Genomic DNA, 12,365 nt, shown 5'->3' with positions numbered 1-12,365 from the left:
GAGAGAATTGTGTGACCGCTATAAATAAGTAACATAAACTAGAAAAGAGGGTGCAGTTGAGCACAAATGGGTTGAGTTTCCCTGTCACCCTGTATATTCTGTGCCTGGGCATACCATGGAAAGAGGCTAAGGTCCTAATGGCTTTATCGGGAAATGCCGTCCTAATGATATTGTCCGTAGTGCCGAACCTTAACAAATGTTTTGAATTTCCTCGCTTTACTTTGCGTATTTCCAGTCTACTTGTCAATTCGAATTCTATAGCGTTTATTTCGTTTGTTGCTGACGCAGCTGGAGCATTATAATTGTTTCTTTTTTAGGTCTATTTAAAATACAGAATGTATTACAAAGTTTCGTTTGACGTCATATTATTTGAAAAATGCTTGTTGTTGTCAATTCTCAAGATTTGCAGCTTTTGTTTACATTATAAAGCTGTTGAAATATTTAGCAACGTAACTTAAAATAATTCCAATTATGTTATTAATGCTCAATTTTATTCTAAGGAAATTTAAAATTAAACCTTAGTCACCTCTTGAAAATGGCGGAAGTATTTTAGATATTAAGCCAAAAGCTAGTGGTTTTCAGGACTAGGTAGGTACGAGTATAATGCCATTTCGTCGTTTAAGTTCTATCCGTAACACCACGTAAGTCATTTTTAGCAACTTTTCAGGAGATTGAACGAAACGACGCGACGCGTCTTTCGATTATCGCCCGCCAAAAAATTACTTACGTGTGATAGAACTTAACCGACGATTTGCGGTCTCGGGTTAGATTTCAATGGAGACAACTGCAACTACTGCAAGTGTGAGGAGCGTGATCATTGTAAGTAGGTATCATCGTATTTATTTATATCGTAAGTATGTATAACCACGTAAGTAATATAACAGCAGTTACCCATTTGTGTAGGAGAGTATAAGGAAACTCAAATCAACCAGCCAACAAACTCCCTGAATGTCTCTTACTTAATATTAAATATTTATAACTACGTCTCGGTATCTTAATGGACACCAAAAAGTTCGAATTGACATCACATAATTATATTAATTAACTTGTTAATTAGCCTTTTTGCAATTCAACATTTCGGTTCCAAGTTCGTCATAATTGCCTCTTCTTTGCCGCTTTGTGAACTAAATGTGTTTCATATATGTGACTTGAATAAGATTATCAGTTTCTGACGTAGGAAAATATTTTCAGCCTAAAACTTAAGTAATTTAATTTACCCATACGGTAGGTACACATGTTATTTTAAACATATTATTTATTTTCCTTTTGACGTTAGGATACGTCTGTTTGCTAAACTGGGGACACTCTTATCTAAATAAATCTACTTAACATAAATACTTATCAAATACTTAATTATGTAAGTTAGCTAGCTTGAACATCGTTATTTTAAAGTGTTTTTAAAGTAGGTAAAGTCATTCATTTTTGATTTCATCATTAGGTACTTTTCTAATGGTTATTGGAAAAATATTTTAAGTTACGAGTGACTCAGCTCAATCGAGTCAATAATTCCAAACCTGGATTTGTGAACTGGGTCACGTCTCTGAAAAGACTGATTTAGTGGAGTCATCCACAAATTACTTCCAGTCCAGAGTTGCGATAGGTTACGGACACAGAGGTTACGGACTTACAGCAACCTATCTACCTACGTGTAAGACGCAATATGATAAAATTAAATAAAAGAAAAGTTTTTTTTCGACTAAATCTAAAATTAAGTTCGTATGTTTCAACTGGCTGGGAAAAGGCCTTGCCTTCCCCCACGGATTTCCACATAGACCAGTCTCAAAATTAATTAGGTAGGTCTACCTACCTACACCCTATTTAGGTACTAGTACTTATTATTATTCTGTGGTACTACTTAAACTTATTATGTGATAAGTAATTATGTGAGAATGCTTGGTTAGATATAGGGGATCTCATTAAAGATATCTAGAATATTTTTATATAAAAAAATATTGAAAAAAATATTTGCTAAATTATTGAGCAATTAATATTAGACTGTGAAAAACACAAAACGATTATTCTCTTATTATAGCTGTGAGAATAGAATTAAAATAATAAATACAAAATCATGGACCTACAAGTCGATCACACAACAATTCGGACAAAGTAGAAAGTCACAGCTGTCAAGTCACGTCATTTCAATGACTGACAGCTGTTGTCTGTCACTTGTCATTTTTCTTCAAGCAACTTGATGATTTGAAGATTCGCAGTTCGCACTTTAATAATTAATCGTAAATCATTTTTTCGTCTTCTTTTGGCCATAACTAAATCAAAATGTCGACAGAAAATTCGCCGGTGAAGCCTTCTCAATCGCCTAGCGCTGTGGAAACTCTGGACGACTTCGAGAATCAAGTTCGTTATGTTTTTGTAAGCAACGCCTACTTTCTTCTATTTATCATACAAGTGATTGAAATTTAGTGCTTTTCTTGTAGGATACATTATTGAAACACGTCGACATATCGATCGTGGAGTCGGAGAAGCGCGCTAACGGCACACTACACGTGCGTGACCATTATACAGTCTACCTGATCGATCTCAAGTAAGTGCAAGCATTCTATTGTTTTCCTAACTAATTACGCCTCCCTGGCAGACAATTAACGCGGCTTCTCCCATTTGAATGGTGCTAAATACACTTCATAGCTCAACTTACACTGCCAGCTCAATTAAGTTGTCATATTTCTGTTTCTATCTCTAAATGACCTCATTTTTGCCAATATATTACCATTTTTATTGCTTACGTCAATAAGATGAATTTTTTACACACATGAGCTGTTGTATCTTACTTTGAGTCTTGCTTGAAGTTAACTTATTGATTTATGAACTTATTTCAGGAATTTACTACCATATAAAACTATGCAATCAAAAAAATGTGCTAACTTAAATTTGTTTCAGTGTAATAAATATTTCATACCTACCTACAAAGTTCTCTGTCCTAATATCATTGGTAAATTAATAAATTGCAGGGTCACCAACCCAGAGTACAAGCTGGTGCAGTCGAAAATCAGCACAATTTGGAGACGCTACACCGAGTTCGAGCAGATTCACGACTACCTCCAAGTCACCTATCCGCATGTTGTCATTCCACCGTTACCAGAAAAACGGGTAAGACTAAACAATTGCTAATATTATTTATAGTTTTAGGTATGTTGTGACTAATAATATAATATCTTAGGAAATATACTACTGAAATAGTGTCTGAACTTCAACAAAAATTATTTGATAACAATGAGGGCTATAGTTTTAGCGCTCACCAGTTAGCGCCACTGTAGAGTAAGGTCCTGTCACTTGCTAGTAGCGAAGACAGTGGCACCAACTGGTGAGCACGAAAGTGGTAGGAGGACTATCGCATAGGCACTCATTAAGATGGCGCCACTGTAGAGTAAGGTCCTGTCAATCGCCAGGGGTGCCAACTGTTAAGTATAAAAACAATAGCCCTCATTGCTGAACGGTAAAATTAAAATTCATAAATGTATTTCACTGTATAATACTGCAAAAATATACCATTGCATTGTTATCTCTGGAGTTCACAAACAAAATTATCATAATGAAATTATCTTGAAAGATTGTGCTTGTTGGTGTGCATACAAATCAGCTAAAGTAAATACTTTCATACAAATCAAGTGCACAATTTTAGAAGTTATTCTGAGCATTTTATTAGTTTCAATGATCTTTAATTTGAACTTTGAACCACAATGCAGATTCTTCCTGTAATGACCTCACTCGTAAATAAGCTTCAATTTGTGACTGCTTTCTATTGAATCTGTTGAATCATACTGTCCGCTGTCACAGTTGATTGATATTATTACAAAAGCATAATATGCAGTTTTAATATTACTTAGCTTTAACTTATATAATGTGAATTTATTTTTATAATTGAATCATCAAATAGTGTTGCTCTAATTATTAATACATAAGTTTATACAAAAGAAATATGATTCTTCCTACCCCACACAAAATATCACCCTCTTACCATTGTTTTTTTTAATTAAATGTATTTCAATCTAATATTGATTCAGTTTCATTGTTAATGTAACGCTGCTGTCGCGCTTCTGACGCCCTAATGAGAAAGCTCTCTTAAGCACTACCTATAGCAGGGGTGGCTCACTTGATTAGACATAAGATCTACTGTTTACCAACGAAACCCTGGGTGATCTACCACTTACATACTTCTTGAAATCTTTAATGAAACAGCATAGTTTAGTACACAATCGTGTAGTATTTTTTGCCTTGCCACTATCGACCGGTTTGCCACCCCTGACCTATAGTGAGGTATAAAAATGTCACTGCTTTCAAAGGTGCTATACGCGTGGCGTAAATCCGACACAACCGACCCAGAGTTTGTGGAGCGCCGCCGTGCGGGACTCGAGAACTTTCTGCTGCGGGTCGCGTCACACCCGAGGCTTTGCTTCGACGATCAGTTCATCAACTTCTTGCAGCAAGAGCATGGCTGGCGGGAGACCATCACGGAGAGCGGTAAGGGTTCGGACAAACCAACGCGATCACACCGCGATCAGCCGGCGTGCAGCGATGGCGACCAGACCTAAATGCATTGATCGCCATCGCTGCACGCCGGTTGATCGCGTTGGTTTGGCCGAACCTTAAGGATAATGGTTTATTCTAGGGATCACGTGCTTGTTTCACAAACTAAACATACATTAACATCATTATTTTTGTATTTATTTCAACAATCAATGTTATCTATACTCGCTAATATTTAAAATTTATTAGAGGCTGGTTATGGTGCAAATACAACAAACACGTCACGACGTGTCGCTCTCGAGAAAGCGTGCGAAATAGAAAAATATTTCCTCAAAATATTATACTATAATAGGTAGTTATTTTATTGGAAAATATTTATTAGGGAAACTTTGAGGAAAAGTAAATGCTTAAAATTCCCAGTTGTAAATTTAAATAAAGTGAATATTTCCGTTTATATTGCAGGTTACAGATTACAGGCAGAAAATAAGCTGAAATCGTTGTCAGTGTCAATCAGACTGAAAAAACCAGACCCAGAGATTGACAGCGTCAAGAACTACGGCCGGCAACTCGAAACAAATCTAGGCAACTTTCTGTATACTAGGTAACTTTGCACCTTAACCTTTTGATAATAGAGTAGTTTTTGTATTATATTAATAGCGGTCTGAATTTCAGGTCAAAAATTATGGAAAAGAACTATGCGCTGTGTAAACTTCATGCGAACTATGGGAAATTATTCAGTGAATGGAGTGTGATAGAGAAAGAAATGGGAGATGGCTTGCAGAAGGCTGGACATTATTTTGGTAAATATACTTCTCTTCTTAGTCTATGTTCTACACAAATACAAATTAATTGTAACCAAAGTCTCTCAAGTTTTGCGATCTTTGGGTCTATTTATTTGATATCCAGTAGCTCACGAATTGACCTGAGTGTATCAATTTGCGAATTATTTTCATTCACATTCTTCGATAAACCACGTCTACTACAACTTTCAGCTTGGATTGACCGCCTTCATTCGTTTGTTATACTTTGATGACGTCATCGTATCTTGTCGTCACAGTTGTCATATAACGAATTTGGACGCGCGAGGGCTGTAATAGGCGGGCACTCGCGCAATTTTTAGCGTACATCCTAGGACAGTGTCGCGCTCGTCAGTGACTTGGGACACCAAGTTATCTATATTATTTCTTATTTATTTCAGATTCAATAGCAGACAGCATAGACTCAGTAGCGGAAGACGAGGAGCAACTAGCCGACCAGTTAAAGGAGTATTTATTCTACGCAGGCGCATTGCAGCAGCTGTGCGCTAACCACGAGGCGCTGCAACGCGCGTTAGAGTTGGCGCACGACACACTCAATAACAGGTATTATGGAGGATTCTATCGGAGGACACAGGTAGCCGGAAAACTTGGGCGGAGGACACAGGTAGCATGAGAACTATGATGAAGGACACAGGTAGCGGAAAACTCAAGCAGAGGACACAGCTGCAGAACTATAGCAGAGAACATAGCCTGAGAACTAGCAAAGGACACAGGTAGCCTGCTACCCGCACCGACCAATGTAGAGTTGAGATTTCTACCTACATTTTTATTAGGTCTATGCAGACTACTGCAATGCCGGAGCACAATATTCTCTTATTTACAATTTACAAGAGTCAAATGGAGGATTTTGCCTGCACTCCCAACCTTGGCCAGACGGGTCGTGGAGGCCTGATTTTCACAAATAGTACCTTAAGGCGCTACGCTGCAACAAAGACCTAGACCAGAGACCGCAACCGTTACTTGACATCAGGCAATAATAATAATAATAAATTTTTATTTCAGAAAAAATATTTTCCATAGTGGGTTAGTAGTTACAGATGTATAAGCATCAGTTCGCGAGCGAGACAGAAACAGTAGACGGAAACCTAAGGGTGGGTTGCACCATCTTAATTTGACAGTAATTATGACGATAACCGGTGCTTTTTGTATGGAGTTTGACAGATTTTTGACGTTTGTCAAAGTTAAAGTAAGATGGTGCAACCAAGCCTAAGTTAAGTTACGGTCTTCTGCGTAACGGGTAGTTAGCTGAGACAGAGACCGCTGTCGCGATGTAAAATTGTAAATCGCTACCTTAATCTCCTTTTATGATATCCACGAGCAGAGTGGAACTGAATCTATTCTACTATGCCCGAACACACGGTTCAATTCCTTCTACCTACATGCTTGTTTTTAACTCTGAGAGAATTTCACTGTAATTTTAACGTGTAAATTAACTTGGAAAATGTGTTCATTTCGGCGCGCGAACAAAGCCATTGTTTTTCTGTTTATTGTGAATTGAAAAAATAAAACTATTGGAATGAGGGATTTCGCGATTGAAGGATCCGCCAGATGGCGATACGTGAACGCGGGGTCCAGATGCTGCGTGATTGGTTATTTTTGACATGACATTGACAGATATGTCAAAATCCACCAATCACGCAGCGATCGGACCCCACGTCCGCGTCCCGCCATCTGGCGGATTTTTCAATAGCGAAAACCCTCATTGCACATTAACCATGCATTATACCATGTTCCATAAGTTGCTATTCAATATTCAACAGAATAGCGGAACGCAACCGCGCCGCAGCCGGCAAGTCGGGCCTACTGTCGCGTCTGTTCGGCACCACCGATCCTGACATCGTGCGCGACCAGGCCACGCGCGCGCTCGACGCCAAGATACACGACGACCGCGCCGCGATACAGGCTGCGCAGAGAGACCTCGAGTGAGTACACAACCGCGCGACAACTATTGTAGTACGACTAGTGCGGGACCAGTAAAGTCTGGTCGCCGAGCATGTAGAATTTTGTCCAATGACCCCAAGCTACCCATCCTTATCGCTCGCGCGTAATTATATTGCTGTCGCAACTGTCTTTGCCTCGAGTATAGTGTAAAGTACGGCCAACTAGCAGCGATACAAAAGGTCGATTCGACTGTCGAACTGAACTCTTCCCATCTCGTGTATTTGTCGTTATGTTTCGTTCTCCCGCCAAAATATGTCAAAGTCAAACCCCTGCTATTCCAAATGACCATGACATTGGGTTTGTTTACATTTGGTATCGCTTCTCGTTGGCCGTACTTTAGTACGACTCGTGGTACGACTAGTGCGCGACCAGTAGGCCTAGGATGCACGCCGTGATAATCGATTTTACGTGATAGGTAATCCCATACATTTGACGTCTAAAATCATCGAAGAGATTTTATCACGACGCGCATCCTAGCCTGGCTGGCCACGCGCGCGCTCGACGCCAAGATACACGACGACCGCGCCGCGATACAGGCTGCCCAGCGGGACCTCGAGTGAGTACACAACCGCGCGACAACTTTTTTTTTAATCCACAACGAGGAAGCTCTTGGCCTGTATCACACCTGATGGTAAGTGATGATCAGGCCGAAGGTGGAAGCGAGCTTCACCCGGAATCCTCAACCACGGAGGAACTGGCTATCTTACCTCTAACTGCCGGAACACAACAATGCTGTTAACATTGTTGTTATGGCGACAGACTTAAGTAAGATGGTGGTAGCTAGCCAGGCGGCCTTAGAACAAGCCCTACCACCAACCAAACCGAACAGAAAAATCTGCTCCCACTGGGAATCGAACCCGGGACCTCTGCGTCTGAAGCAGGTGGTCTTACCACTAGACCACAGAGGCGGTTTTATTACGAACTATTGTACGTTGAACTATTGTAGTACGACTAGTGCGGGACCGGTAAAGTCTGGTCGCCGAGCACGTAGAATTTTGTCCAATGACCCAAAGCTACCCATCCTTATCGCTCGCGCGTAATTATATTGCTGTCGCAACTTTGCCTCGAGTATAGTGTAAAGTACGGCCCACTAGCAGCGATACAAAAGGTCGATTCGACTGTCGAACTGACAATCTATTCTGTCTCTTCCCATCTCGTGTATTTGTCGTAATGTTTCGTTCTCCCGCCAAAATATGTAAAAGTCAAACCCCTGCTATGGGGCCGTCCATATATTACGTCATNACAGAACAGCCTAATCTGAATCTGGTTTACTGATAGCTCAAAGATGCAGTAGCGGCCAAGCATCAGAGGGTGACACATGTCGCACAGATAAGTACTCACTGGCGCATCGGCATAGCAAGTCTGCGGTCTATGTCATTGTCTTTCAATCTTGGATTTTTGTGAATTTTACTCAATATTTCAATTTTTTTGTATGAAAAGGCAAAAAGTTTGTTCTAGAAATGAATTCGCCATCCTTTAATTATCCGAAAATGATACCACACTTGCCCTAATACCCATAGTTTTGAAGATATGGGCCTTAAAGTGAAGCGCGGCGGAAGGAAACTTGCCCCCCCTCCCCCTGCTACCACAGGGGGGGCTCCCGATGTCTACCGACGGAAATCCACTCAGGAGCACCCAAAGAACCACTGTTGCAAAAATGAGCCTTCTATACCAAAGTGGAGGGGTTCTTGCACTAAATTCCCTACTATGAGAGGTAATAAGAAAGTTGCTGCTTCGCCACAGATTGTGTACCGTATAGTCCAACAGCGCCCCCTAGCGGCTCGCTCGAGAGCAGCACAAATAAACGAGCTTTGGAAGCTTTTTATGAGCTTCCGGTTTTAGTCCGCCATCGCCGGTTAGTGAACGGAGCCTGCATTACTTAGAACTTACTTTGTACGCTGTAGGATAATATCTTTTTAATCGTGATGTAACGTAATTTAATAAAAAAAACTGTTTATTTTTGTGAAAATAAACTAAAATGGCCTGCAAAGCAACGCCCAATTCCAACACATAATCATTTAAGGACAGTGAGATTATGCATATAATGTGAATTTACAGTCCTATGACCACCATGAATAATTTTCAGCCCTTAACTAAATTTGGAATAGCCCCAAAACTGGGTCAAACCCGCAACAATATCTGCACGACCTAGATTGATAACAATGAACCATTAAACTAGTGGCCAAAAGCTTCGGAGGATTCAAATTCACAAACAAACTAAGCTGTGCTTTGTTTTCTACTGTTTGGGCGAATCAAACAGCATGTGTTGTACCCCAGGGAGATGGGGCAATTATGGAATGAATAGTAAATACAAGACAGTTTGCTGTGTGTGTGAAAACTCCACTGTATTAATGCGACATTTACCGTGAAGAGTGAAACACATTGGGTTTTACCACGGTTTTACTTTCATCCAGTTATTTTTCTTATAATAACTTACCCTTGAAACTTGTGCTGTATGAATTTTAATAATTCTTTAAAATCTTATTAAACCACCGATACGCTAGAAGAACAAGCGTCAATACAGCCATCAATTCCATCCCTACCTATCTCCGAAGACCCAAATCTGTTAAAATTAAAAAGTAAGTGGATTTGATTCTCACTAAATAAACGACAAATCTTCCTCTTCAACACGTCTCACCTCACACGCGTAAAAGCCACGTCTATTTTCACGTGAAACCTTCCCGAGTCGGGTCACAAATCTATTTTTACACGTCCCTACCCAAACACGCGTCCAGGTAACACCTTTCCCTTTTACTGTTTAAAAGCAAATAGAGCCGTGTCCCGTCTAAACACCGTCCTCGAGAGGCTGCCTCTATAAAAACATTTTGCGTTAATCGCGTAGTGAGTACTGACCGCAATTTGCCCGACCTCCCTTGCTCGCCTATTATTACCCTTGTAGCTAGGGCTACCTCATTCAAAACTTCATTCAGTTACTCTTCTTTCTTCATGTTATCTTGTACTATTGTCATGTGTTCTTTATGGGTATTGTGTTTTATGTTTGGGTGATGTCTCATTACAAATGTTTCTTTCTTTTTTGCATATTAACTTCTGCTACCTTCTAAAATTTGTTGTCTAGGGCATAATATTCTAGAAATAAACTTAATAATATTATTTACTTTTACTCTTTTCATTTTACAGAAGTACAAAGTACCTACTGACATTGTTGTACTATACATACATAACATAATTATTTTTTTGAGAAAATAAGACCATTTCCAAGATCTGAGAATGAGACCAGCCCTAGTATTAGGGCGTTTATTTTTGCACTAGGGAGGTTCTGTACGGGCTTGATTAAATGGATATCCGGTTCCGATGTTGTTGTTTAATCAGACTTTTTGGCGGCCGCTGATCGATTAACAGTGTGTTTACAAAAACAACAGTTTTTCATAAAAAAGCACTCACGGGATTACGAAATGATTGGCTCTGAAATTTGAATAAAAGGGGTTTTGGATTTAATTTAAAAAGTTTGTGTTCTTACGTGTGGTATTTACTTTGATTACAACGTCCATAATGGAATCGCACTCAAACGAACATAAGACAATATTTATTGTCTGCCTACAGTTTGTAAAAATATAAATCAACGATGAAAGAACACTTCAAACAGCGAGTAATTTTGGGTCAACTTTAAACTAAGTTTATTTTAAATATTTCCCTATCTTTATTCTCCATGACCGTTTTCACCAAGCTACCCAAAGAAGCTGTCTATTCTCTTTTAATTTCGTGAACGTACAAGACGCAAAAGTTTGTGTGATGTGTCAAGACCGGATTTTTGACATACAACTTAAAGCATAATTATTCTATGGCTGTTTTCTTATATCAGAAATCTTTTCCATCAATATACGGCTCAGTCTTCAGGCGGAAAATTACATGTTCGAGTGAAAAATCGAGTTGCGTTATCTTTGAAAGAGTTTCACTATCAAGCGGCTTATCAGGAACCCGATCCCATTCATCCCAGCATCAGGGTTCGCCTCGTGTTAACTAATGAATCTGGGGAGGGGAGGCTATAATTAACGTCCCTCTCGATCCTGCGGTACAGTCAAGTACTAATTAAACTTCACAGCTTCTTTGTGTGAAAGTAGGCGTTAATCTACTTACGTTTGAGCTAGTTTGTTCGTATTTTAAGACCCATTTAGACTTGAAAACTTTGAATGTACCTATAGTTTCTGTAATTAGTTACTGGTCAAAATACATTACATACAACAATATATTATTATATACTTTAGAATGTGCCAAATAAGTTAACTTTCCCTGAGAAATGTAACTAGTTTTATAACGTAAGTTCGTCGTTATAACAGGTTATAACGTGTGTCACGCAGTTGACTGTACTGGCAAGGACCAAGAACGCAAGAGCTTAGCACATTATTAATAGTGGGTGTTTTGCGAGAGCGGTTCGTGTCGGTTCACTTAGCGACTTGTTAGTCAATACGCAGTGAATAATGTTGTACAGTGAATACTCGCGCGGTGGTTGCGGCCGCACGCGAGTTGTGAATAAACCGGTGTGGTTGAGGTGTTCATATTGAGCTATAAGTTTTGCTTTTGAAAAAATCAGATTCATCATCATCATCTCAGCCATAGGACGTCCACTGCTGAACATAGGCCTCCCCCAATGCTTTCTAAAATCAGATTAAAAATAGATATACGCCCGTATTCACAAACATTACTATGAGGTCTCACAGTGCGCGGGGACGCACAGGGTGTCACACGAACCAATCACAGAACTCTATTTAAAATGAAAAACATCGTACTACCTCCCCTAACAAAGAACTCTATAATCAAAGAAAACGGCACTCAGGCTCCACGATAAGTACGATACTGGAACGTCCGGTGTCCGGCACGTACCGGACGCCCGGACAATGCGCCGGCCGTAACGCGGACGCTAGTTGTGAGGACGTCGCAAATGAAGCGATCTATTCTCTCAAGTAGAGCATGGGCTGATATTATCAGCTACCCTACTAGTGATGCTGTTTCTGTTGAATGTCTGTTGTATTTACTTAAAGTATGTGCTTATTTACATGATCAGTTAAGAAGTGATAATAAATAAATTGTAACGGCTCTTGCTGGTTATAGAGTAACAAGTAGATTATGGTAGAGCTTGAAGACCACGTTTCAATCACAACATTTCTCGCG

At 39.7% G+C, this 12,365-nt stretch overlaps 1 protein-coding gene across 2 annotated transcripts; it reads left to right on the top strand.

Moving 5' to 3' along the window:
• The first annotated feature begins 2,165 nt into the window (after positions 1 to 2,165).
• LOC114356758 (sorting nexin-4) lies at positions 2,166 to 7,244 on the top strand. 2 transcript variants are annotated; one of them, XM_028310106.1, is made up of 8 exons: positions 2,166 to 2,352; positions 2,433 to 2,539; positions 2,964 to 3,102; positions 4,296 to 4,473; positions 4,942 to 5,080; positions 5,152 to 5,279; positions 5,678 to 5,840; positions 7,058 to 7,244. In XM_028310106.1, exons 1-8 carry the CDS (start codon positions 2,275 to 2,277, stop codon positions 7,221 to 7,223), a joined length of 1,098 nt encoding a protein of 365 aa, XP_028165907.1. In that variant the 5' UTR covers positions 2,166 to 2,274; the 3' UTR covers positions 7,224 to 7,244. The 2 variants fall into 2 exon arrangements, with proteins under 2 accessions (XP_028165907.1, XP_028165906.1); XM_028310105.1 differs by having other exon boundaries at positions 5,137 to 5,279.
• Positions 7,245 to 12,365: the final 5,121 nt, after the last annotated feature.

This window comes from Ostrinia furnacalis, unplaced genomic scaffold (genome assembly GCF_004193835.3).
Source record: "Ostrinia furnacalis isolate ACB-3 unplaced genomic scaffold, ASM419383v2 OfSCF2912, whole genome shotgun sequence".
NCBI classification, from domain to species: Eukaryota; Metazoa; Arthropoda; class Insecta; order Lepidoptera; family Crambidae; genus Ostrinia; species Ostrinia furnacalis.
Note: the sequence above shows the minus strand (reverse complement) of the source record. Positions and strands in the feature narration are given on the sequence as shown.